Source organism: Eupeodes corollae, chromosome 1 (genome assembly GCF_945859685.1).
Source record: "Eupeodes corollae chromosome 1, idEupCoro1.1, whole genome shotgun sequence".
In the NCBI taxonomy this organism is placed as follows: domain Eukaryota; kingdom Metazoa; phylum Arthropoda; class Insecta; order Diptera; family Syrphidae; genus Eupeodes; species Eupeodes corollae.
Genome location: NC_079147.1, coordinates 96,758,849 through 96,786,783, shown reverse-complemented (window position 1 = coordinate 96,786,783; position 27,935 = coordinate 96,758,849). Strand labels below are relative to the sequence as shown.

Genomic DNA, 27,935 nt, shown 5'->3' with positions numbered 1-27,935 from the left:
CAAAATATTTTATTTTCCGGATTTAGCTCTACTTTTGTTGTAATTTGCTTTTTGGCTCACTGTAAACGCCTAAACCAAGTTTTTTTGTTTTTAAGAGGCGAGTTATAGCTATCATTAAAATCGATCCGGAAAAAATTTTGAATCGATATTTGATGGTGTTTCTCTTTGGTTAGAAATGAAAATCTTATACTGATTGATCGGAAATCACAAAAAGAAGTTTTTTAAGAATAAAGAGTGTAATTGCGAATTTATTTTTCTATAAAAATGTATTTTTCTATTTTCCAGACGGAAATTCATTTCCTGAACAGTTGATACTCTTATGTTCAAAAGTGAAACGAATCGTTCCACTGATCTATGTTCTAATTACACACGATTCCAATGACAGATTTTGGTCAGTAAAAGTTTTTCGGTGGATTTCAATCACGATTTTTTTTCAATGACAGACATTTTTAATGATCGCTATAAACAACCTGGCAAAAATATTCCCATGATTGATTTTAATGATGAAAACCATTGAAAGCTTAAGTCATATTTTCTTTTTCGGATTTAACTACACTTTATTTGTAATTGGCTTTTTGGCTCACTGTAAACGCCTATAGCAATTTTTGTTGTTAATGGAGAGTACAGCGTAAAAACAGAGAGGTATGAAAACCCCTGCTTTTGGGTATATGCAATGTTTCGTTTGCATTCAAATACTGGAAGACTATTGTGTCTTTTGTTCTATTGAAAAAACACCTATCCTAATTTAAACTAAATTTTCTTAAAATGAATGAATAATTGGAAAATGAAATCTTAAAAAAAATCAACAATTTTTGTTAAATCCACCCAAAAAAATTAAGTATGGCATCAACAAAAAAACAGAGAAGTAATGTACCATTTTTGCGTGTGTTTTATGTGAAAGGTAAGATTTGAAAAATGTAATTTTAAATACTTTTTAAACAAAAATTCTTTTCTAATAGTAAACAAAAACTTCACGTATTAAGATGAACGAAATTATAGTGGGTTGATCTAAGACTTGAACTTTTCGGTATGAAAAGGTTATCCTTCGTGAACAGATTGAATTCCTGATTTGATGATTTTTTCAAAATGACCAAACTACGATTCGAGATATTCACGGTGCACACTAAGGCGATTATACAGCTTGGCTATAGAAATCGATCGTATCCGAATTTGAAAAACCAATACATTTCTTTTCAGTCTTCTTTTCATCTTCTTTTCAATCTTCGAAAATGATTCTTATCTACATAGAGAGCTTTAGGCGAATTTTTAGTTTCAATTTATAACATTTTCTTTGTGCTGCCACAACCAACGAGATGCTTCTCAATGTAAATGTACTTTTCCGCAGTTTTCGTCGAATTTGGGGAGCTTCTGATTTGTTGTGGCGACACTTTAAGCAAAATTCTAGACAAAACCCGTTTTCAAACCCCCTGTAATAGTGAGGCAGCTTAAAAATATCATTAGACGACTGATTTGGCAATCGACACATAAATTGAAACAAAAAATTTGATGTCACCTCATAGACTAAGACTCAAAGGGAAAAAAGAGGATTTCATGAAAAAGTTAGGTACTTCGAAATTTCACTGTGAATTTCAAGTTAATAACAAAATATTTTCTCTTTGAAAATAAAAAAGAACTTAATATTCAGAATGAAATTTTAAAGTCTAAATAGTGTCACTATACGACCTTTCTGTAGCAGTGAGTTTGTAAAAATTGAAGGTTTTATTTCAACAAGTGTGTTCAACTTAAGTGACACTTGACTCCTCTTTTCAAGGTTTAACGTTCTTTGTTAGGTTTTTGTATTGATTCTGTGAATAAAATGCATTTAAATTAAAATCATCGTCTTGTCTCCAGAATTTTCTTTTTAATTCATAAAATCAATTAAGACAAGACGACAAGAATAATTTTATTTTATACTTTTGTAATCAATACGAACATACGAACTTCGACTATCTAATGTCGTTTTCCAGACTTACTGTACATTATTTCAGTTTGTTTTCTTTTTGCTTTAAAAATCGAACTGCATATTTCAATAAATATAGAGAATTATTTTTCTGTGAACATTAAAGTATTCTTTAAAACTTTAGAGTTTACAGAAAAATAGAACAATTTCGACAAATAATTAAGATGACCTACACGTTTAAGTTGATGATCATGTTTAGTATTTATCGAAGAAATTCTTTGGTGAAAGACATTTTTTTTATTATGCAGTCTTAATTATGTTATGTTTCACACAAAATACAAATATTTCTCTATTGAAAACAGAAGTTCTTGATAAAATCAGACTGGGTTCTCTTACAAGTTTGGATAAAAACTAATAATTTAATTTTTTCACGCTCTTTGTTACTTTAACTTTCTTGGTAAATTTTTGAAGGAAACCGAAAGTAAAGATCATACACTTTTTTTTAACTACAGTGAAGCTAGAAACATTCCGGATTTTTTTATAATGCCTTCCTTAATATCAAGTGGGAATTTCTTGTTTGTACTTATTTCAAAAATATATTGGTAAACTTTATAATTACTTTAAAAAAATGATCTGATAGTAAAAAAAATATAAAATATATAAATTTAAACCATAACATCCCTGCTCAAAACTAACCGGATTTAATATAAAACTTCGAGCCTTAATGTTTAGGTTACTGTTTTTCTTGTCATTTGGATAACAAAATTAATTAAAAAAAAACTAAGCAGGTTGTGAGCTGTCTAAATAGAAATTAATTCGATTAATAAAATTGCTAAAACACGTCACACAAAAGCTATTCTTTATAAAGTGTTAGAAAAGTATCAAGCCGGTACAAAACAAAATGTATTCGCTGAAATGCTGAAAATACCAACTTCAACGGTTTATGACATTATCAAAAAGATTAGAAGCGGGAAATCAGTAGAAGCATGGTGGTGGATGCCCGGGCCCACGCAAAACAACAGCTATAACAGATAGGCGCGTAAAGAATTTTGTTAAGGACCCTTTTGCGTCCTCGAAAAACATCTGTGAGGATTTAAATTTATCTATAGCGCCATCTACGGTAAGGAGTCGTTTAAGCGAATGCGGTCTTTATGCGTTGCGACCAGCAAAAAAGCCTCTACTTACTGAAAAACATCGTAAAAAAAGGTAAAATATGATAAGTGTATCGGAAAGACTTTCAATTTCATAATTAAAACATTTAATCAGGGTTGAATTTGCAAAGAACATCTGAACTGGACTATAAGCAAATGGAAAAGTGTGCTTTTCAGTGATGAAATCAAATTCAATTTATTTTACTCCGATGGTAGAATGAAAGGAACACGTTTAAAGCCAGCAAATGTACTCCCTACGGTTAAGCACGGTGGTGCCTCGGTGATGGTCTGGGGCTGCTTTTCCGGTGCAGGCGTTGGTCTGATGCATCAAATCAATATAGGGATATTTTGGAGTCAACAATGCTGCCATATGCTGAAGAGGAAATGCCTTTGCGTTGGGTTTTTCAGCAGGATAATGATCCCAAACAGTCTTTAAATCTGCTAAAAGAGTGGTTTGCAACAAATATCTTTGTGTCTTAGAGTGGCCGTCCCAATATCGCGATTTAAACCCCATCGAGATCTTGTGGGCAGTTTTAAAAAGGAGGTTTGGAAAGAGAACGCACACTTCAACAAGCTCTCTTTTTGCAGCTGTGAAGAATGAGTGAGAGAATATTCCTGTCTCTATAATCGACAATTTAATCATGTCAATGCCTCGTCGATACCAAGAAGTCATTTAAAATAAAGGTAATTGGACAAAATATTAATTTTTAAGATTTAGTGACAAAAATCCGGCTAGTTTTTAGCAGACGAATTTCTTAATTTATTTAAATTTTTGTTACCATAATTTATTGAGTGGATTATTTAAACTTGTTTTAATTTTTGTATGATTTAATTACATTATAGAAAATATATAAAAAAAAATTGTACATTCTTGGGTAGCAAAACATGTTTCTAGCACCACTGTAAATATAACTGACCTAATAAATTTTACATGATATTTCAAATTATGTGTCTCTTTTTCCTTAGCTTTAATTCGTACGGTAAATTTTGAACTTTAAATATATTTAAGTTTCATTTCAGCAAATGGACCTTGATAACTCCGATATTATATAGCAGGACTTAGATTTTAATTAAAAGTGACTGAATGGATTGATTGAATGAATTGAAAGACACCATTCCAACACCGCTATCAATGCAACCTTTCGTTTTCCTTGATATTTTTTTGAAAATTATATAAAATATTAATACCTTTCATAATTTGGGATGTATTATAGTCCTGAATTTCTGTCCTATCAAATAAGCACCGAGTAGAAGTGAAGGCTAAAACCACTAAGTTCCTATATTCCATCAACTCCATACTAGTGTTGGAATGGAATGCTCACTTCACTCGAACGTTAGATTCGAAAGTAAAGAAGTAGAAGTTAACAAAACAACCAAGGAATGGCACTCTCAATGGTCCCAGAGTCCTATTACGATGTAGAAGAAAATGTGAAGAAAATCAAGATCAAACCAGAGGAGGGGGCTAAAAGATCAAAACTCTGGAAAGTACTCCCCAGACTAACACAGGTTAAACTGCTATTTGGGAACAACTTTTCTTGTATTACTCTAAGTAAAAATATTCTAATGTTAATGACAGGTCTCCTAACTGATGACTGCAAGTCATTGACTACGATTGGAGGTCAATGCTACCGAAAGGATTCTTTAATGAGTACCAATATTCACCAGAGACAGTGACATCTGGGACATTGCCTTTTATAAAGATAAAGAACTATCCTTTTTTAAATTACACAAATACTTTAAGTTCCTTAACGAATCTTATTTGGATGAGCAAACTACAGAATGAGTATTCTCATCCAATCTCCTACGGGAAATTAAAGATCTTTCTAGGACGCATCGGTACATCATCCAATGAAAAATTAAAACAAAAATTAGGACTTAAAATCACAAAAACTGAAATTTGAAATTAGCAAAAATTACGGAACATGGGAACGAGTATTTGAATAAAAACAAAATTAAATACAAATTAAATATTTAAACAAAATGTTTATCTTCAGCTTATGGCTCACTGGTCCGCACTTCTTAAATTTAAGAACGGAAACAAAATAATTCTCACTGGGATTCGTAGCACTAACTTAACGAAGTTCAAAAATAGTACTCAAACAAAAAGCACCATAAGAAGAAGAAGAACAAGAAAACTAAGCAACAGTAACAGTAAATGTCTATATGTATGTACATAATTAAATCAAAAAATTAAAAATTGGACTATCTAATCATAATTCCAAATATATATCATAACCCATACTAGATTCCACACTTTAAAATACTTCCTTTTCGTTTTTTGTATCAAAATGCATTCTTTTTGTTTTTTGATCTTATTCGTAAATAGTTAAATTCTTTTATTTCATTTCATTAAATTTTCTTTTGTTTTGTTTTTGTTATATTATTTTTGTTTAAATCCTCTCAAAGGCACATCATTTTGTGTTTTGTTAATTTTGGTTAACCTGAATTTGTATTTTGTTACATCATCTTAGTGGATCGTAGTCATTATTATTGTTTAACTATTTGTTTTGTTTAAAGTTTCCTTAAGTCATATATAAATTTGATTAGGAAATACTTTGATTTTGTTCGCTTTTATCTCTTTGTACGGAAAAGCATTTACAAAATATTTAATATTAAATATACTTTCTTTATAATGTAGATCTTAAAAAATTGTAGTTCCAACTAATTTGTTTTTGTTTTGTTTCTTAAAATTTCTTTCGTTTGTATATTAAAAATTCATTCAGTCTATATTGAAAAATAAAAAAAACCTTGAACGGCTGAGATTCTTTTAAGAAAAACATTCTCCTCACATTTATAGATTAGGTATAATTTTTGTTTTTGTTTTGTTTTTTTTTTGTTTAAAAAAATAGTTTTGTTTTATGCTTTTTGTTTTTTTTAGCAAATACAATTCAGTAAAAATATATTATATCATTATTATTATTATCGAATTTTTTACAAGTGACAAAATTAATTTATAAATGTTTTCTTAAAAAATTGTTCAATTTTACAATTTAAATAAAAACAAATTGTTTTATATTTTTAATACAAAATAATTATGTGTGCTCTTTTGTTTGCTTTTTCGTTCTTAGTTTATAACTATATATATATATATAAATTGTGTATATAATATACATTTATGTATATATATATATGAAGATATAAATATGTTGTATTACAATAAAATAGTCGTTTTTCGTTTATGTTAAATATTTTAGTAAAAATAGAGTGAATTGTTTGACTTACATTGCTAAAAATGGACCCAATGCATCGATCTTTTCTTTAATGTTTCGAAAGGTTCAAAGGGACATCTGAAATAAAAAATTGTTTATATTAAATTTGTATCACTAAATGTATTTTGAAATAAAGAGAAAACAATCAGATGTTCCTTAATATGATTGAGAGAACTTGGCAACTTTAAAAAAAAAAAAAACTATTTCAGATATTTCAAAAACTTTATTATCCCATTGAAGAACATTCAAAACATTTGTGAATCGCCACCGCGAGTATTTTTGCAGAGTTGAACTAGTTGGATCTAATTTCGATGACTCCGCCATATATTTCGACAGAATCGGAGGCTATTTCATGAGCTCTTCCAACGTCTTCGAAAAGTTGGCATTGCATGAGCTTGACTTGAATGGGTCTTAACTAAGATCTTTATGAAAATACGCCATAATGTGGTCTAAGCCATAGCCAATTCTTGAAGAACGCACCACCAGCCGTGGGATTGACTGATTTGGATCGATTAAACGGACTCTTGAAACGCAGCGATATTTTCGATATCGCAACCAATTCGCCAATATCAAATAACAAATGTGCAAACTTAAATTTTTGAACTAAACTTTTTACTAGGGCCTTTTAACTAGAGCGAGAATTACGAGCGAAAATAATGGAGTCGACGCTCTTAAAGTTGCGGTCACCGACTCCAAATGTTATTTATTTATTTATTTATTTATTATTCATCAATCAGAGCATATTGTACTCTTACAGACTAAGATACATAATTAAAAATTTAGGTTGGTATATACAATTCAAATTACATTTAATTGATTTACATGGTTAATCTATTATTAAATAATAAAAAATGGTATACATGTATAATAAATAACAATATTTAAATTGTGTTTAAAAGTTTCTCTGGTGCAATCCATATAAAAGTTTATCCCAGAGCAAACTACATTGCTTTCTCTGATGCAACGAGAAATGGGTTCATTGCGACCATAGTTTGTGCGGTGAAACTGCTCATAAATTAAAAACCGTTCTCATGTAATTCTTAGAGGAGCATTATCCTCATGGACTAGTGCTGCTAGAGGTGGACTATTAACATGATTTGTAATGATATCCCGAACAAACATAATTGAAAAGTATTTACGACGAGCTTCTAGCGTTTTTATTACAAACAACAGGCATCTGGTTTCATAAGCAGGTGTTACTATTCTCCAATTTAACTTGAAAAAAGCATAACGTGTAAAATTTCTTTGAATTTTTTCAATTCTTTTTGATGTATTTGCATAGTAAGGATCCCAAACTGTACAGCAATACTCAAGTACTGATCTTACCAGATAGTTATAAAGAGATAATAAAGTGAATGAATCAGTAAATTCTCTGGTATTTCTTTTTATAAAACCCAGCATCTTATTCGCTTTATTGATCAAGTAATTATAATGAGGAAGGAAAGACAGATTAGCAACTAGGATTACTCCCAAGTCTTTTTTTTTATTTACCCTTGTTATAATTATGTTATTGATATTGAAATCAAAGACAATTGGATTAAGAATCCTGAAACACGATAGTATTTGACATTTTTCTACGTTCAAATGAAGGTTATTTATCCTGCACCAATCTATCAATCTCACCAGGTCTTCTAGCAGAAGGCTACAATTCGATATGCAGGTAATTCTACGGTAGATCTTGAGATCATCGGCAAAAAGGAGACAGTCAGAATTTTTAAAAATTGTTGGAATATTATCAAAGCCTGATGGGAAATAAATATCATCAGAATAAAAGTTTTTAATTTTAACAATTTGTACTCTTCCAGTCAAGTAAGACTCGAACCAGTTTAAAAGAGACGAACTTATACTAAAGGAAAGTAATTTATAGAGTAGAATTTTGTGATTGACTCTATCAAATGCTTTGGCAAAGTCGGTAAAAATTATATCGGTTTGAAACCCTTTTTCCATATTATTTATGATTGCATTCACCATAATAGTTAAGTTAGTTGCAGTAGATTTACCTACTACAAAACCGTGTTGGAACACTGATATCTTTTCTTGGATTAAAGACGAAATTTTGTTATTCATCACTTTTTCAAATAATTTTGGTATAGCAGATAGCTTGCAGATTGGTCTATAGTTTGTGACCTCTTGCTTTGATCCCGATTTAAAAATAGGGGATAAAAATGAGATTTTCCAGGTATTCAAAAATTGGCCTGTAGCTAAAGAAATATTAAAAATGTTTGTTAGTGGCTGAGCTAACGCAATTGCACATTTTCTTAGTAGAAAAGGTGGAATTTTGTCCGGGCCTTCACTTTTATTTAAATCTAAATTCAATAAAGCCTCCTCTATTTCATTTTGACATAAAACAAGTGAACCAATGTCAACGCATTTGATTAAGCCTGATGGAAGATCGTAATCTGTAACAGGTTCTGAAGAATAAACAGATTGAAAATATCTCGCAAATAAGTTGCAAATTTCAGAAACTTCACTGTTAGTTGTGTCTCGATACTTCATACAGCTAGGCAGCCCAAAAGATTTACGTTTGGAGTTTAAGAAATGCCAAAAACGTTTGCTTTTGCATTTGAGTTCGTTTTCAATTGAAAGAATGTAGTTAGTTGGTGGTGGGGCGGTGGTGATGGCGATGACAGCAGTAACACTCTCAGACTCAATGCTTATGATTTGTTTTGGTTGAGATTGTCCTACTGCATTTATCGATGGTAAATTTTCAGAGACGATGGCGGGGATTTCATCTGATGGAACTGCAATTTGGTTTGTGTTGGAATAGTTTAGCGTTGGTTGAACAGGTGGGGAGGCGGGGATTTCGACTATTGGTATTTTGTTAACGATGGTATCGTTTGGCGGTAGTTTTGCGGTAGGGGAGGAGGAGATTTTGTCTATTGGTTCGTCGGTTAGGTTTATGTAGGCTTCCACTGCTGCGGTAGTGGCAACGGCACTCACAACCTCAGGGGTTTTATCATAATGATCTACATTTTTAGGTATTTGCGTTGATGGCCGAACGGATGGGGAGAGAGGTATTTTTTGTGATGATTTATTTAAACGATTATTTTTGCTCTGTACCACGAATGGAGAGCTTTTGTTGGTGCTTAATGGAAGTTTTTGTCGAGAATTTTTTGATGATGATTTCGAGGGTTCAATGACCTTTTCTACTCTCTGGGTGATCGTTGAAGGGCGTACATTATGATTTATATTAGATATATTTGGTTCCTTATTTATTGGATCAATGTTGAGATTTAACATAAGATGAGAAAATTCATTTTTAATATCAGTCAAGTACTTTCATAATGTCGTTTAATTTGTTTAAACAGATTGAAATGGGCTTTGATTTGTACTGATCACATTTATAGAATATGTTTTTATATGATTTTATAATAAGTAGTTTGGATTCTTTTATTTTAGCACAATTAATGTGAGTAAGAGCATTGCAAATATCACATTTAACTGAGGTTTCTAAAGTTACTGCGGTTTTGTACTTTACACAATTGATCATAGTGAGATAATTTAAAGAGCGACTGACACTGGTGAAAGTTGAACTTCGACATTTAGACAGTAAACATTTTTTTATAATTTGCAGATATTGCTTGTTTGGAATACAAATGTTGAGTTTATTGAATAAATTGACAATACAAATTTGAAGATGTGAAATCCCTATTGGAAAATCCGAGCCTTACAACTTCTTGGAATGTCTATATGGGCCGGCACCTTTGTATATGAAAACCATAGTACTCTCATGGTGGAGTTTTAGATATTTTTGGTGGAACGTTTAGTGAAGACATTCATGGAGAAATCCATTTCAGTCGGAAGACTTACAAACGTTTTAATTTGAAATAGAGAAAAACAATAGTGAATTAACGAAAGTCTGAGTGAAAGAGGAAAACACATTTGTATCTTTGTGTTAGTATTTTGGTTTGGTTACCGTATAATTTAAGGAAATTTTAGCTTGGACGTTTTTTAAGGGTAGTGATTTTTTTAAATGGGATGAGCAACTTTTAAAATCTTTTGTTTTAAAAATGAATACAAATCATTGAGTTTATAAAGTAGGTAGTTATAACTTCCGGTCAAAAAATTGTTTCAAAGACAAATTTTAAGACATATTTTGTATTAGCTCTTATGATATTATGCTATATGTACAAAGGTATTTATTATAGTCTATCTACAATAGTAAGTTATCAAGGATGTAAGGAAATGTCAGTAAATTTTTCATAAAAATCCAACAGTCAGCTTTGAAGAAAGTTAGCAACTGGGCCACGAGTTGTGGATCAGGAGTTAACCAAAGTAAAACTGAACTGTTGCTCTTTACCACCAAAACTAAAGTACCGCCCTTCACGCTACCTCGACTCAACGGTCAAATCCTATCATTGTCTTCCAGTGCAAAATATTTGGGAGTTATACTCGACCCTAAACTAAACTGGAAACTAAATATTGAAGTACGGGTTAAGAAGGCTCGTGTTGCCTTCTACGCCTGCAGCAAAACTTTCGGCAAAAAGTGGGGACTTCAGTTGAAGATAATTTTATGGACGTTAACAGCCGTAGTACGTCCAATCTTAACATATGGTTTGATTGTGTTGTGGCCTGCTCTTAGCAAAGCCTATAATATTGATAAGCTAAAGAAGGTTCAGAGAACAGCTTGCGTGGGCACCACGGGGGCCATGCGTACTTGCCCAACGGACGCCTTAAACGTTATTTTGGATCTTCTACCAATCGACCTTTTTATTAAATACATAGTTTCCTGCAGCGTTATTAGGCTGAAGAAATCAAACAGCTGGTTGTCAAAACCTTATGGTCACAGCAACACAACGAAATTGATTCCCTCAGATATTATCTCGGTAGACACTGACTACTGCACTCCTACTTTGAGCCTTAGTAAGGGTTTTAAGGTTATTTTCCCATCCAGAGAAGATTGGGAGGATTACATCGTGTCGATAGGTTTCGACACAACCATCTTTACTGACGGCTCAAAGATGGAGTGCGGAGTTGGTTCTGGGATCTTTTCTGAGTCCCTAAATGTAGCCAAATCCTTTAGGCTTCCTGACTTTCCTAGCGTTTTTCAGACTGAACTGCTGGCAATAAGGGAGGCATGTAAGATACTTAAACAAAACCCAAACCAAAACCGAAATGCGGCTATCTTTACAGACAGTCAGGCAGCTGTCAAAGCCATTAGTTCGGTCATATTCTCATCTAAATTGGTCCAGCAATGTCGCGATGAGCTTGCGAGCCTGAATATTAACCTTGGTGTCGGCCTGATCTGGGTTCCGGGCCATAGTGGTATCGTGGGAAATGAACGGGCTGACGAGCTAGCCAGGCAAGGATCGGCCCTTCATAGCTCGCTTACGGAAATGGTTAACATTCCTCTTGGCGCTATGAAGGGTAAAATCTTTTCTATCTACCAAACTAAATCAAACCGAATGTGGAGCAATTTACCCAACTGCATTATATCTAGGAAGATATGGCCCACCTATAACAAAACCCGTACAAACGATCTTCTATGCAGGCCAAGGCAAGACATAGCCAGGATTGTTGCGGTTTGTACCGGACATTGGCCTATAGGAGTTCATGCAGAGAAGTTGGGCATCTCTTACAACACCTTTTGCCGTAGCTGCAGTGACCAAAGAGAAAGTGAAACGATAATCCATTTCCTCTGCAAATGTCCTGCTTTGGCAAACACTAGAATGAAATACTTTGGAAAAGCATTCTTTCAAGAACTTGATGAGCTATCTGAGAAAAAAATTTTAGACCTAATCTTTTTTCTCAATGCGACAAAATGGCTCTAACATAATCGCTATGAACCTTCTCTATCAATCTATCCCTTTCAATCAAAGGTCAAACGAGTTTTTGGTATCAAAACGGCGCACTACAGCGCTAATTGGATCTCAGGCTAGGTTGCCTTGAGATCGCCATTTCTACCTACCTACCATACTTACTTAAAGCTAACAAGTAAAAAAATACTTTTAATTGAATTTTTTTTTAAAAGTCACACATCATAAAATAGACGACCTGACGAAATTGTATTAAAGGTACTTACAACAGCAAACATCATACCTACCTACCTAAATATAAACTACAATTTTATGTTGTTTATGCCCACTAAGGCTTATTGTTATTAATTTAAAATTATATCTAGGTACAACAAAAGTTGGATTGGAACATAAATAAAAGACATTCAATTTAACTATCAAATTATTTAAATTATCTGGACCAACATAAAGAATTCATTTTTGTTTTTATGTTAGACTACATATTTTTAAATACTGTACCTAACCTACCTATCTTCATACTAATCTCACACAAAGTGCTAAGTGTTCGGATATTATCAGTGTCCGGATACTATTAGGTATTCCCTATGAAATTTTATGAAATACCTGCCTGCCTACCAATACCCTTTATATCTAAAATTGGATTTTATGATCAAACCCACATCCTGAAAAAAAAATCACTTATCAATTGATATTTATCTACAAAAAAAAACTTTAAAGGTCAAAAAATTCTAATCTTCAAATATTGCATCGTAGCTTTTTATACATAATACAAACCATTTTGCATAAATGTATGTACAAAGATCGTACACAAGCAGAAGTATACTTATAAATGTTAATAAAAACAAAAATCGGTACAAGATCCTTAACAGCTTATGCAAGCCTACAAAAATTGCATTTATCCACTTACTAGACACAATATTGAGACATTTTTGTTTACTTTGCCGTTTTTCACATAAAAGTGCATTAATATAAAAAAAAAAAAAAACAAATTCATCGACCTTCATATGGAAGCTTTGTATATGAAAACATATACAAGGATAGTCTCAAATAGAATGAAGAAAATTGTGTAGACGATACTACCGCCAAAGCCTTCACCCAGCAAAGGTGAACATTAAACTTTTGTGCCATCTCCATTAGAGATGATCGACAATTATGGACTGTTATAGTTTCTAGAGACAGAGTCAAAAGATTTGATAGCGGCCTGACTATCTGAGAAAGTATGGATATCAGATGTTGATATCACATTTTTTTAAACCAGTATAAGACTTCTTTTATTGCCAATGATTAGGAAGCCGCAATGAGGGACTTAATTTCCGATTAAACACCTTCACCAGCCCCTTCATTTGATTTTGATTAATCTGTATAAAAGTGGAATGACTCGTCTTCAAGGAATCGCTATCGTCCCAGAAAGATCTGGAAGGTATAGGATTTTGGAAGTTTCTGACGAATTGCAGTTGGGTTATGATTCGGTTGCTTTGAAATTGATTCCAAATACTTAAGAATTACGGAGTGACCAATGCTGTTGTTAGCCCACTGTGATGAAGCTTTGAGGCGAATAGCAGAGCTTCTATTTGTTTGCTAAGTACATCAATTCACCATAAAATCGGTCTGATTACTGTCTGTAAAACCACGTAATTCGGTGTTGTTAGCCCAAGCTACAGTAGCTTTTTTGACTCTTTCTTGTATATTTATTTGTTTGTCTAAAATAAGACCCAGGATTCCTTTAGTATAGGGAGGGTTAACATATGAAATTTTGTATTTTCTTGAAAATATGATTAATTCGGTTTTGTATGGTTTAACACCACCAAGTTTCATTTCTGCTAGTTAGCATTAAATGAATAAACACCCCAGCGAACCCTCAACGCTCAGATGTTAGTGCAGATGTGTCCATGTTGTTAAAAGCACCTTCGACATCAAGGAAAGCAACTATAGTGAACTCTATAATGGAGGGAGTATTCGATGGCGCGTACGTACATGTTGAGACATAGATAGAAAATCTTGTATCAACACTTGCCCTTAAATGGATATTAATCAATATCTGTGGGGTTATAGGTTTTTGATCTTTAGGGTTGACATGCAAGCATTTTACTGCTTTGTATATAAGAACAACTTTCACTTCTCTCCACGCAGAGAGAACATGAACCGGATGTAGACAGCTTATAGATTTCCTTAGTGCCTTCTTATAACTTTTTTGGAATTCTTTGTAAGAATCCCAATGAGAAGCTAGTCTTGTGGCTTTAGGTTAAAGAGTTTCCTACATTCTCTTCTGAACGATTCTAGCTCTAAACCAACCATTGTGGTTTCCTTATCCTGTATGAGTGTTACTGGAGAAGCAATTTCTAACGATCTATTCAAAGCTAACGTAGGGTCATTGATTCTATTATTAAGTTCACAAGCGTTGAATTGAAGAAAGGACTAAGTAGTCCCGAACAAATATCAATCAAAGGGGATGTACAACTTCACGAATATATAGTTTAGTTAAGGAATTAGAAGATATTTGGCTAATATTATTCTTGTTTTAATTAGGGTGATTTTTAATGTAGTCCTTAACATTCGTAAACCCTTATACACTCTTGCGATAATAATATTTATAAGATTTTTCCAGGTTAGTGTTTTTTAAAACCCTCATGTTCTTTACTGAGCCAGAAAACTGGAGAGGGTATTTAAGTCAGCATAAAAGGAATATTAATCAATTCCGTGTAGTATCCGTGGCATGCGAGAGGTCTTGAGTTCGATCCCTGCCTTTTGCAAGTCATTGACAAGCTCTCCAAGTGTAATTCTTTTCATGAAAATTGCTCTCTTAAATTTGCCGTTCGGATTCGGCTTAAAACTGTAGGTCCCTTCCATCCCTGAAAACAGTACTCGCACACAGGAATGGTTGAGAGTTGTCAGTCACTAGGCCCTAGTTCTCAAACGGACAGTTGCGCCACCCAATTTATTTATTCTAAATCAATTCATAGTAAATAGAAAAGATCCAAAAATATATACTTGTGGGACATCTCTGCTTAATGGAGGGAATGATGACATTTCATTATAACCATTGCTTGATATCTTGACTATAAATACGAACAAATAAATGTTGTTCAAAATAAGGTCAGTCAGTACATAAAATTTGTGTTGAAAGTGGTGAATACCTTCGAAAAGACTAAGTGAAGGAAAGATACATTCTTCTTATATATAATATTCCCTTATTTCTTCGATAACATTTATAAGGGCTACGAAAACCAGATAGATTTGGCCACATAACGTCATTCGGATTTAAGTAACGTCTTATGTGCTTATTCATTATTTGTTCATGAACTTTCGATAAGAAAATTAGGTCGTTACTCGCTATGATTTGAAATAGAAATGATTTAAGATCGTTTCCAATACCAATTATTATAGATATACAGATCTTGGGAACTTTCACTTCATTCACGTTGGAAAAACTAGAAACATTTGAGGATACAAAAAGTAAGTCAGAATGCAAGCCTTAAATATATTTACTCTACGACGATGTAGGATATTTTTGATTAAACAAATACTGACTACTTGGAATCAAAAATACAAGAGGCATTAAATGACCTCTTTAAGAAAAATTCTACTTTATGGTAAGTTTTTAAAAATCAGCCCTTGAACCCTTTTTAATGTGTTTATACAAAAAATTCAGTTTCTGGTTCTTATTTTGTATTATGAACTTTTATAATATTTACCTGAACTATGTTCTTCTTTAATACTACTAGTTGATATTCTATCGTCAGTCGTTGGTGGTGATCGATTCATTGTTGCGGGAGGAGGTGGAGGCTGCAGTCCCAGCTGGCCGGCCGCTGCTAAATGCATTTGTGCATATGATGAGTGGTGCAAATGCGATGGTGTTGTTGCCGCAGCTCCATTATATGGAAAGAAGGGCACTCCTTGTGGCACTGGTCCGGCAGCCGACGATGGCATCATTACTGCAGCAGCACCAGCAGCGGCTGCAGCTGCCGCCGCTGCTGCCGGATAATGATGCATCCACAGAGGATTGCGCAGTGCAGCCAATGTCGATACATAGGGGTGATAATATGGATTCAATTGCGGAATGTATGACGATGATGGTGACGGCGATGGTGACGAAGAGGAATGATGCGGACTCGGTGATCCATTTGGTGGCGGGTACATGTAGTAAAGTGATGATGCACTTCCACCACCAAGAGGTGAGGAGCGTTGCATCATTGCTGCTGCTGCCGCTTGCTGATGGTACTTACTTACCGCAACGGCTGCGGCCGCAGCAGCTGAGTCTTGAGTTGGCGTTCGTCTATTGTCCGGTGACATCGCTGTTCGCTCTTCTCCTTTGCTATTGCTGTTCATGTTACTGTTGCCAGCATTTTTTAAATGCTCACTCAGTCCGGGACTTGGCGATGAAGACGATGGCGAAGCAAATTGTCTACGTATAGAGACAGTCTTTTTTGGTACAGTTCTTGGAGTGGACGTTGACGATGACGTTGTCATACCTCCTCCTCCTCCTGAGCCACCTCCGCCAGGAGATGGCGACAATTGCATTCCAATTGGAGATGATTCCCGAGGAATGCTACTGTGATTTGTGGTAGCTTGCGGCGAATGAGTGCGAAAGATTCCACCACGCAAGTTCTGCTGCTGCTGACTGCTGGGCGACCTCGCGCCTTTGAGCTTTGGATGATACGTGTCGCTTGCATTATTGGGAGAAATCGCACTCGGTGGCGGCACATATTTTGGCGACATCATGTAGGGTGAATAGAAATGATGATTGGGCGAAGAATTAGTTAAATTCTCTGACTTTACTTTGTACCCGTCGCTTCCCGCCGTTGAGTTGGAGTTCTTCGGAGAAGATATATACCCGTGGGGCGGTGTCAGCCGGGAGGAGGAGGAGTTTGCAGTATTGTTGCCATATGATCTATTGTTGTGTGCTTCGGGTGGTGAACGCATGTTTCCGTAGTCTACGTTGGGACTCCGATTTCTTGAATGATGCTGATGATGGATTTCACTAATCGGCGAGTATGGGGGAGATCGTTTTTTGGCACTGCCACTCGTGGAAGATGAATACGGCGACGATTTGTTAATTGTACAGCCTTCTGGTGACTTAGGTGATGCCAGCATCGCTCGCAGGTACGAAGGGTCATTGTATCCCGCCCCACCACTGCTTTGAGTATTCACCGAATGCTCAACTTTTAACCTGTTATTGGCGTTTGCGTTGTTGTTGTTGCTATTGCTGGAGTTGCTATTGTTGCCGCTGAGTAACGAATGGATGCTGTAGCTGCTATACAACCGGGTTGGGGTGCTATTGGGAGTAATATTGCTGTTGTTAGTCGGGACCACCGTAGGCTCTATACGATTGCCATTGGTAACATAACTGTTGCTGTTGCTGTTAGACGATGGAACTGCCACACCACGCCCAGTTGGAATCTGTGATAGGGGCATTGTTCCGGAAGCTGGTGAGTTACCTTTCGCTCGGCTTCGTTTACTATTAGCTGCTGGCGAATCCTCTAGCGACACTTTTTCAAACTCTCTGAGTATTCTTTTGCGCGGCGAAACATGTTGTTGGTGGTAATGCAACTCAGATGCTAATCTAGACGATGTCGATGGCATTTGGTGCGACGAATGGGTCTGATGATGACTGTGCGGGTGCTGTGAGGCCGTGACTCCTCCTCCAATAATTTGTGTTTTCGACAAGTGGTACAAACCTGTCGGCAGTCGGTCAAGAAGTTTCTGTATAATCGTTGAGAGCTTAGCTCGGGATTTAAGTCTTTTTTCTCCATTCAATATTCTGTTATTTTGTTTCGTTGTTATTTGTTGATGTTGTTTGGTTACTATTGATTCAGTTTTAGATGACGGCGACGAAGAAGTCGCTCCATCAACAGTATCGGAAGATTGTGAGTCGGGAGTTGGAGTCTTAGATACCTCTCTTACGGAACCCTCTTTTTCTGTACTCGAATCATCAGAACTTTTTTCCTCTTCATCCATCGCATTATTCTTTTCGTCTTCGTCAACATTCACGTCATTTTTATCATGAATGTTTTCTTTATCTATTTTGACTTTTTTATCAACAACGTCAGCAGCTATGCTACTTCCATTCTTTGCCAGTCTAAATGGTGTTTTACACACAGAATTGTCTAAGGGCCTTCGACGTTTTATTCGAGCGCTTTTCAAGCCATTCAGCGAGACTACCGTTTGTTTTGAACGCTTGAAATAAAAACACATTTCCTTTGAAATGCCACGGCGAGGTGTTGATTGCTTCCAGCAATGATCACGTTGCCATGGAGATGACTGTATGGAACTGTTATCATCCGAAACTGCGAAAAAATAAATTTAAAGACCAAGTATTTATATGTCGAAAGGCAATAATTTAAGTAAATTTAACTTACAACTTAATGATGTTGAACTTTCGTTTTTGGGATATGTGGGCGTAACGGTCGAGGATGTGGCTGACGGCGATCGAAATTGTTTCCGTGGAACAGATATCCACCCAGATTTTTCACCCTCTTTGGCTCGAGCCAATTCAAGAATAAATTTTCCGTCTGGAATAAAACAAAGTGGTTGATTTTAAAAAATAATGCTCCTTTAAAAGAAGTTATTCTAAATTCTTATTTTCAATTTCAATAAATATCTAAGCAATGCGTGATTTTCGAAAACCTCTATTTTAATTGTTGGTAGACTCCAATGGGCAGATCTAGGATCTAGGATGACTAGGATGCCCAACTTCTGGGATTAAGGATTTCGATAGGCTGTTGAATTCTATTTATTTGTGTCATCCCTCAAGAGAAAAATGTCCTTTTCCAAAATTTTGGGTAACTCTTAACTTGTTCTTGAAATACCCTTGGCTTGATGCAAGATTTGTTGCATTGATTTTGAATATCTGAAGACTTCTAAAATTTGACTTTGGACGCAAAAACAAGTAATTGTAATGGTAATGGTAATGGTAATGGTAATTGTAATTGTAATTGCAATTGTAATTGTAATTGTAATTGTAATTGTAATTGTAATTGTAATTGTAATTGTAATTGTAATTTTAATTTTAATTGTAATTGTAATTGTAATTGTAATTGTAATTGTAATTGTAATTGTAATTGTAATTGTAATTGTAATTGTAATTGTAATTGTAATTGTAATTGTAATTGTAATTGTAATTGTAATTGTAATTGTAATTGTAATTGTAATTGTAATTGTAATTGTAATTGTAATTGTAATTGTAATTGTAATTGTAATTGTAATTGTAATTGTAATTGTAATTGTAATTGTAATTGTAATTGTAATTGTAATTGTAATTGTAATTGTAATTGTAATTGTAATTGCAATTTTAATTGTATTTGTAATTGTAATTGTTAATTGTTAATTTTAAATGTAATTGTATTGTAATTGTAATTGTAATTGTAATTGTAATTGTAATTGTAATTGTAATTGTAATTGTAATTGTAATTGTAATTGTAATTGTAATTGTAATTGTAATTGTAATTGTAATTGTAATTGTAATTGTAATTGTAATTGTAATTGTAATTGTATTTGTAATTGTAATTTTAATTGTGATTCCGAAAATCCCGAAAAAAAACTATCCAAATAAGATCATAGTTGAAAATCTCATACAACTTTGCATTACGAACGAATTTCATGGTACGATTTTTTGGAGTTCGTAAAAGTTTCGGATTACCATGGAATTCGCGCTGAGCTTGATTTATCTTTAAATGTTTGCGCAGTATCTTCAAAACCACAATTTTTGAAATTTGTAAGGGAACAGATGATTTCCCTTAAAGAACACAAAAGTCAAACTCAATTTAAGATGATCGTTAAGTTGACAAGCTTTTGTAAGCATTAATTAAGTTTAGGGCAAGATACTTTGTTTTATGGTGTTTTCAAACTGTGCCACGATATATTTTTGAATGTCAAGTGAGACCCTAGTATTTGGAGTTCTGATTTTAAGGCTATTTTAACCCCTTTGTTTTGTTGTTCAGCACATATGTATTTTGTACACATTTTCATACATTTAAACTTTGGTTTTACCTAAACCCAAAATGGTTTGTGGATCTTAATACCTACCTATTCCTTAGGCTATTATATTAGAAGCAAATACACAACTCAAATAATGCATTAATATTATATTGTTTACTGCCTCAGCTTACCTTTAAAAAATTGCAACCTTCCACCGATGCCTGATCTACTGTTATCACCACCCCCACTACCAGTCGTTCCTGCCGCTGCTGTTGCCATTGACAACGACGATGAAGCTGATGAAGTTGTTTGTATCCTGCCAACAATTTCACTATCCATTCCACCACCACCGCCACCACCTTTATTACATGCCGCCGAATAATCCGATCCACCATTATTTTCAACCGGTTCAACTTTTATCCGCGAAATTGCACTATTGCTGCTGCTGCTGTTGTTGATGTTGCTACTGCTATGTCTGCCGCCCGATATTGTCGTTGTCGTCGTCGCCCCCGATGCTGATATCGTCGTTCCATTATTGTTATTATTGTGATGATAATGATGTTGTTGATTGCTGCTATTCGAATGAATTGGATTAGCTCGACTAACGTGTATTCTACTATCAGTTACAGCCGCCACTATATTGGTTCCTGATGACGACGTAGATGATAAAGTAGATGATGCGCCTGTTGCAGTAGCTACTGCTGCAATAATTGATGACGACGACAACAAAGATGATGAAGAACTATTATTGAATGATGATGATGATGAAGTTGATGTCAATGATAAAGATGATGATGTTGTTGATGTACTAATAATGGGAGTAATGGAAGTTGTATTATAAGAACCATTTAAGCCATTCTTGATCGGTACTGCTGTTGTTGCATTTATAATTGAATTGCTCTCATTGCTCATTTTCGTAGAACAAATTGTTTCATCATTTTTATGATTCTTTTTTGATGATGGTGCATTAATTGCTAAAAGAGATGATGTTGATAATGATCGTTTAGTAGTTCCTGACAATTGAAACGTCGGCGGCAGCGGCAACGGCGGCGGCGACGTTGACGACGACTGCAAAGATGATGGAGTAGAAACTATTGCTGATGTAGCAGCAGTAGAAGAAGAAGCAATAGCGAGATGATGTTGTTTATGATGACGACGATGAATAAAATCTTCAATTTTCATTTCTCAATTTCATGTCTGTAAGCATAATTCAGACTCTAGGATCCAGCGACATGTTAAGGTTAAAGTCAAGTCATCATCATTCAATTGAGGAGCACTCTTTCGTTTAGATATATTTTTGTTTCGTTTAGGAACAAATTGTGTGTTTTTATTTTATAAGAACGACCAACCGACTGTGTCCTCGCCCGTTTCAGCTGCCTTTGTTGTATTGTCCTCTTTTTTATTTTTTTGATGTAGGTACTTCCTCTCTAGGTTTCGAACACCATTTGTTTTTCGACGACGACCACGACGGGGTTCAGCGGTAGTGGGTGTAGATTTGAATGGTGGTTGATTTTCAGTTGACGACCCATATGATAGTCTGATTCCGATTATTCTTTCCGTCCGTCACCTGGTTTGATTTTCCATAAGATTATTGGGAAGTTACTTAATAGATTTCTTCCCAGATGCAAAGCACACCCCACAGCCACAATACGAAAGGGAATTATAGTTTTTTTAAGCCACCAAAGCCTACAAACCAGAGGCTTCAAATCCAACACACAAAAAAAAAGAGCAGTGGCAAGTTGGAAATTACAACAAAAAAAAATAGGTAACCAGCGGTGTTGACGGCAAAGGCGATTGAAACACGAACGTGTCCCGATTTCACGGTGTTCGCCGCCGCGGTGGACGACAGTAGTTCGCCTCTTCTACTAGTTCATTCACACCCAGGTCCCCAAGTCCAAGTCAATTTAACATTCAACTGCCATTTTGTTTTATACGACGGGATGAGTGCGGTTGTCTTGTCGTTGTCGTAAATGGACAGAATTCAATGTAAAATAAACTCTTGCACTTCCTCTCTGTGGCTCTTTTGCTTTTGCCTTTGCCTTTGCCTGTTTTCCCAGTAGGTACTCTGCTTTATCCAATTTCCCTCACGTTCAACCCTTTTTAGTGTAATTTTATTTGACTAGGTTTATCAATGTAATAAAAGCCAATTCACAACAAGAAATAGTATTTTCAAGTTGTTTAAATGTCGTGTAGAGTTTCGGATCTATGGCGGCAGCATTTATTGTAGAATTAACAGTATTTTTCTGACTTTTAATAATTTACAGTTTTACACTACCTACTCGAAAGCAAAACAAAATAATTATGCCTTGATCTGTCAAATAAGAGCGAGCGAGTGCAAAATAGTTATCACAAAATTCACAAACGTTGCAACAAACAGAGATAGAATGATTTTCGTCATCCAATGAGCACGACACTGAAAATTTCCCTTTTTCACTCTTGCGGGTGTTTTTCTTCCTTCTTACAATCTCAACCACACATTTTTCTTTTTCTTTCAATTTCAATTCACTTTAATTACTAGGGGTACTTTTTATTTAAGATAAAATTTTTTAATTATGATTTTATAAACAATTTAGAAAAAAGTTTGATAGAATTTTCACTCCCACTCGAACTCGGATGATTTTATGTGTAAAATGAGAAAAACTGCACTGAAAATGGGGGAATTTTTATTTTCTTTTCACGATTATTTATTTTACTGTATACTGTCGTAGTCGTTGCCTATCGCCTTCCTCAGCCTCAGCGAAATTTTGTACTATGTGTGGAAATGGAAATTTATAAATTTAATAAGTTTGAAATTTTTCAGATTCAGATCGAGGGACGCAACAAAACACTCGATTAACATTTAGATTGGTTGTTTGTGCATTTAAATAAGTAAAACGTAACTTTTATTGAGGCGATTAGTTTAAACAAATTGATGAAAATAATGTTATAGAAAAATTACCCGCACGAAAAAACCCAAGAATGCAGCACATAGAAAAATTATACTAAAAAATTAACTCGGAATAAAATGGAAACAGTATGTGGTTTCATTTTCCGATTTGGTCCTTTCTTTGGGGCAGAAAGAAAGAAATGGATAAGATGTTGGTTTTAGATGGTTATCTCTGTCTAGCGCCCATTGAAGAAAGTTTAATCACGTAAATGTGGTGCTCGTATATCGTGGGAAAATACCTTGGAGCGTGGGAAAATTGGGATTTTCTCATGGGAATCTGGTGTTATGTCTCATTTAAATGGTGGAAATATCCCAAATTGTGGGATATTTTTATGAATACAGCTGGAAATGATCTAGAAGGAGTGTTCGCTGTGTAAAGGGTTTTATTAATATGTAAGTGTTTAATTTAGAAGTTGATTGCAGAATTAAATATTTTTTTTTTAATACACATTTTTAATTGAAAGTTATGTCATGTTATTCTTCCAGGTATATCATATATCCTCAAGCCAAGTAAATTGAATGTACCTATAATGTGGTGTTAGATTTATTCATGAATTTTGTTTTAACATTTTATAAAATGTTCATAACTTCTAGTTCAAAGCTCATAATCAATAGAAATTGGTTGGTTAGCTAAGTTTACAATTTACATTTTAGCTATTGGTCCCTTTATAAACATTTTGGTCTATAAACGCGTTGAGTTTTATACATCTTGTAATCATTTCTGTATGTGATTAATTGTAGACTTTAAATCTTATTTTAAATCTGAAACATTTTTAACAATTTAATTTGATTTAATTTAATTCCTACTATGGTAGGGTTAAAATTCAAGCAATTTTATTAAACCAATTAAAACAACTTGTAAGGACCAACAAGACGCCAATAGCGTCTCTAAAATATGACGAAATTTCATTATATGTGACAATAATTACAAAATATTATTGTAAGGCTTTTTTATGACAAGTAATTAAGATTAATGCTAACGTTAAATAATTGTTCAGCTTCTCTTTCGGTTTTGTGATATATTTTAATAAACACCAAAATTAAAATTAATACATTTTCCTAAGTTGCAGCGCAACTTAAATTTAAACTATCAAATAAATACCCAAACACCCATGAGCACTATTTCAGGGATTTTACTTAAATATCCCATTAAAAATATTTCCAATATGCAGGTTCCCATGAGAAAATCCCATTTATCCCACGCTTCTACAAATTTTCCCACGATATGTTAAAACGAGAAAACGATACAAAAGACGAGAGTGTGACAAGAATCGGTATAATATATTTTCCATTGGATTCAATCTCCTTCAATTTAGATGTAATTTCAAAAATGAAAAAACGTTGGTAAAAGATGGCCTATGAAATAGACAATACAATATTTTATGTGACCATTTTTAAGCGTTAAGGAAGAAAATCAGTTGCGATTCATATTACATATGTACCTACATCACATTTTAAATTTAAACACATTTTGTTTTAGTGTGTACGGATTGAAAGTTTGTTGAATATGATACAAATTATAATAGATGATTTTAGAGGAAAAATTTCGAATACTCTTAACTTAGTTTTGGTTCATATTTAAAATAAAATTTCCGGTAGTTATCTTTAATAACTTAAAATTATTCTTTAAGTAAATGGAAACAGTATCTACTTTTAGAAACAAAATAGTTATAATTGTTATTAAGGGCTTCAATAGGGTTTAACATAAGACACCAATTCTGTAAAAATCCTCTTTAAAGGCTAGTACGCTGCTGATGCGAAACGAAATTTCCCATACAAAAATGACATGACGAAATCATAAACGAAAAATTTCGCTGTGCTTTTCGTTTTTCAGTACGCTGCTGAACAACGAAATGTGTCATTTTAGTGGATAGCTGTACTAGATTTTTTAGTACAATTCTCCACTCTTTTCGTTCTCAATTTAATTGCCCGGTATATTAATTGCTTGCGAAATTTTGACGTTTAATTTATTTATTGGAAAAAATTGTTTACAAATCAAAATTGAAAATTGTTTACTCGTGACTTTCGGTGTTTTTCATTTTAATATAGATAGTTTTGATTTAAAATTAAAAAAAAAATGGATTTTTCTGAGTTTTTGCAGCAATACATTTCTGAGCCGGAAACTCAGGATGTTGAAGAATGTATTGTTGATGTGAAAGAAGTGAAGACAAGCAGTGAACTTCAACTTTCAAAAAATAAACAAAAGAAAAAAAATTGAATTTTCTTCGGAGGAAAAAAAGAAACTGGCTTCGTTGGTCGAAACCAGTGAAGCCATTTGGAAGTTGGAGCATAGGCCTCACAAAAATAATTCCGCCGTTGCGAGCCTCTGGAGCAGTATAGCTGCAGAAATGAATAAACCAGGTACTAAGTGCACAATAAAATTGGTTCGTTCTGGTTTAACGGATTTATACTACTTTTTGTAGGAATTTGTACGAATTCCTAATTTGTTAAAAAATGTATGAATATTTGTTTAATTTTCCACAAAGAAGAATCGGCAAAAATCTAAGGAGTTATATACATACATACATATATGCTACAAGTTACTATAACTTGAATTAAGCTGCCATTGAAAGTATAATTGACATATAGCTCATCGTTATTGTTTTGCACTTTTGTTTACAGCAGCTGACATTCAGAACTTCTCAATTGTTTTTGACAGCTGACAGAACTCTACACAAATATTTTTCCGTTGTGGTTTTCGTTTTAATTTCGCTCTACACTTGGAGACCACCGAAAAATTTCGTTTCGCATCAGCAGCGTACTAGGCTTAATACAGGAAAATTAGGTTTTCTTTTCGAAAAAAGTTATTTTCTTAACCTTTTATGGTCTCATGTGACAGTTCCGTAACAAACCGAATCTTCTTCCAAAATACGAACTGAACAGGTAGCGGCACCTGTTACCGAACATCCCCAGTTACCGAACAATTAAACAAAAAATTGCTATATTTTCGTTATTTTACCGTTTTTTTCCATTAAAACTTCACATAAATATGTGACCATACTCTCTTTACGCTTAGGTTAAGTATCTCACCAATACGAATACATCTTAAGCATGCAAAATTGCCAGTTCAGTGTTCGGTTTGTTTGGAGTCGGTCGTCCTATGTTTTGTAGCCAAATAAAATTAGAAAAAGGGTCCCAGAAAAGTTGTTTGAAAGAGAAACTATTCACGTACATAAGTACTTTTATCAGTATTTTTAATTATATTAGTGCATTAGTTTATTGTTATTTTAAAAGTTTTATCGAAAAAAAGTGAAATTATCTTGTGTTTTTTGACTGTTCGAGAAAAGGAACCCAGAGCTTACCGAGTTTCCTTACTCGAACACGTGTGTTCGGTAATAGGAAACTGTGATTAATTTGTTTTATAGCTTTTTACTACCAAAATTCATCGGGAAATTAATCCTTTATATTTTAGTGTATCACAAACAGTGAAAAAAAGTAAAAATCCTATTTCCGAACGCGTTTTCCTTTGGTGTTCGAAATCAGGAAACTAAGAGTTTTAAGGTATCCTTTTTCCGAACACTAAGTTTTAAATGTCTTTTCGTTTAACAGATGAACAAAAATGGCACCAAAAAGCAAAAATATGCAGCTGCTTCGTTAGACCAAGCTTTCGAAAAATAAGAATAAAGTCCATGGGTATTCCAGCAGCTAGTAGGGCATTTGGAGTCCCTATTACAACTCTGCATGATAAAATTAAAGGCAGATCTGTGGACAAAATGCAAAAACCCGGCCCAGCAAGCGTCTTAACTGAAGCAGAGGAGGGTAAAATTGTGGGATGGCTAACAAATATTGCCAAATGTGGGTTTCCACAAAAACCCAATGAACTTCTCGATGTTGTCCAAAAAATCATAAGAGACGAAAAACGAAAGACTCCTTTCAAGGATGACAGGCCAGGTAAAAAATGGTATTACAGTTTTTTGAGCCGACACAAGGATTCATTTACCTTGCGAACCCCCAAGACTATATCGAAAGCCAGAGCTGTTGTGAAAGAGTCAATAAGAAAATGGTTCAGAGAACTGTAAACATGTTTAACTAATGAAAATTGTCGAGACCTTTTGGATGATGCAACACGTATTTTTAACGGAGATGAAACATCGTTCAGCCTAGCACCTAAGACAGGAAATGTTATTGGTCCAAGAGGATACCGGAACTTATTTCAAATAAAATGTTCTAACGAAAAAGAAAATATAACAGTTCTTCTGGTTTTTAATGCTAGTGGTGAAACATTGCCACCGGTCGTAGTTTTCCCTTACCAAAAAGTACCATTGAAAATTGGGTCGTTGGTCGCTCAGAAACTGGGTGGATGCGGACGGAATCATTTTTTGAATACGTTGCGAACGACTTTTCAAATTGGCTAAATCAGCATCAGATTAAAAGGCCAGTGCTTCTTTTAGTTGACGGACACATGTCGCATATATCTATGCACTTAAGCAAATTCTGCTCTAACAATCAGATAATTTTGTATTCCCTCCCACCTAACACTTTTAAAGGCTTCAAGAGTGATTAAAGGAAAACTTTAAGGGAATGGAGTGTTTTAACAGAAAATCATGGTAAAACAGTGACAAAAACGAATTTTTGCCAACTGTTAAAAGTTGTTTTAGATAAGAGTGATCGTTCCCCAGTAATAAAAAATGCATTCCGGAAGTGTGGCTTATTTCCGTTCGACCCCGAAGCCGTTGACTATACAAAATACCTTCACAACAATTTGGAGAGAGTGAATGAATCCAACAATGAAGTCACGGACGTAACTGCCAATGAGATGGAGACAACAAAGAAAGTTTTGTCATATTTTGAAAGCCAAATTATTGAAAAAGGCATTGACTTTCAAAATTTAATTATAACTCTCACAGATGCTCACAATAACCTTTGGAGTTCTCAAGTTCCTGAACTACATCAAAAGCAAAATAGTCCATCTTTGCAAACAGAAAATTTAGACGATATGGTACCATCAGCTCATCAACAAATGACGGTTTAGACCTTATTGTAACATCACCTCAAACAACCAATGATGTTTGTATCGACGAAGATATTTTGGAGGAAGCTTTAGAAGAAATTTTGAACCCCCATAGAGAAATCTGTAAG

The 27,935-nt window shown here is 34.2% G+C and overlaps 1 protein-coding gene across 1 annotated transcript; it reads right to left on the bottom strand.

Annotated features, from left to right (window-relative positions):
* Nucleotides 1–135: 135 nt before the first annotated feature.
* On the bottom strand, nt 136–22,898 carry LOC129953985 (protein hairless). The gene is made up of 4 exons (XM_056067560.1): nt 20,122–22,898; nt 18,373–18,525; nt 15,709–18,300; nt 136–6,338 (listed from the first exon to the last, which is right to left on the bottom strand). Exons 1-4 carry the CDS (start codon nt 21,110–21,112, stop codon nt 6,310–6,312), a joined length of 3,765 nt encoding a protein of 1,254 aa, XP_055923535.1. The 5' UTR covers nt 21,113–22,898; the 3' UTR covers nt 136–6,309.
* Between the last annotated feature and the right edge of the window lie 5,037 nt (nt 22,899–27,935).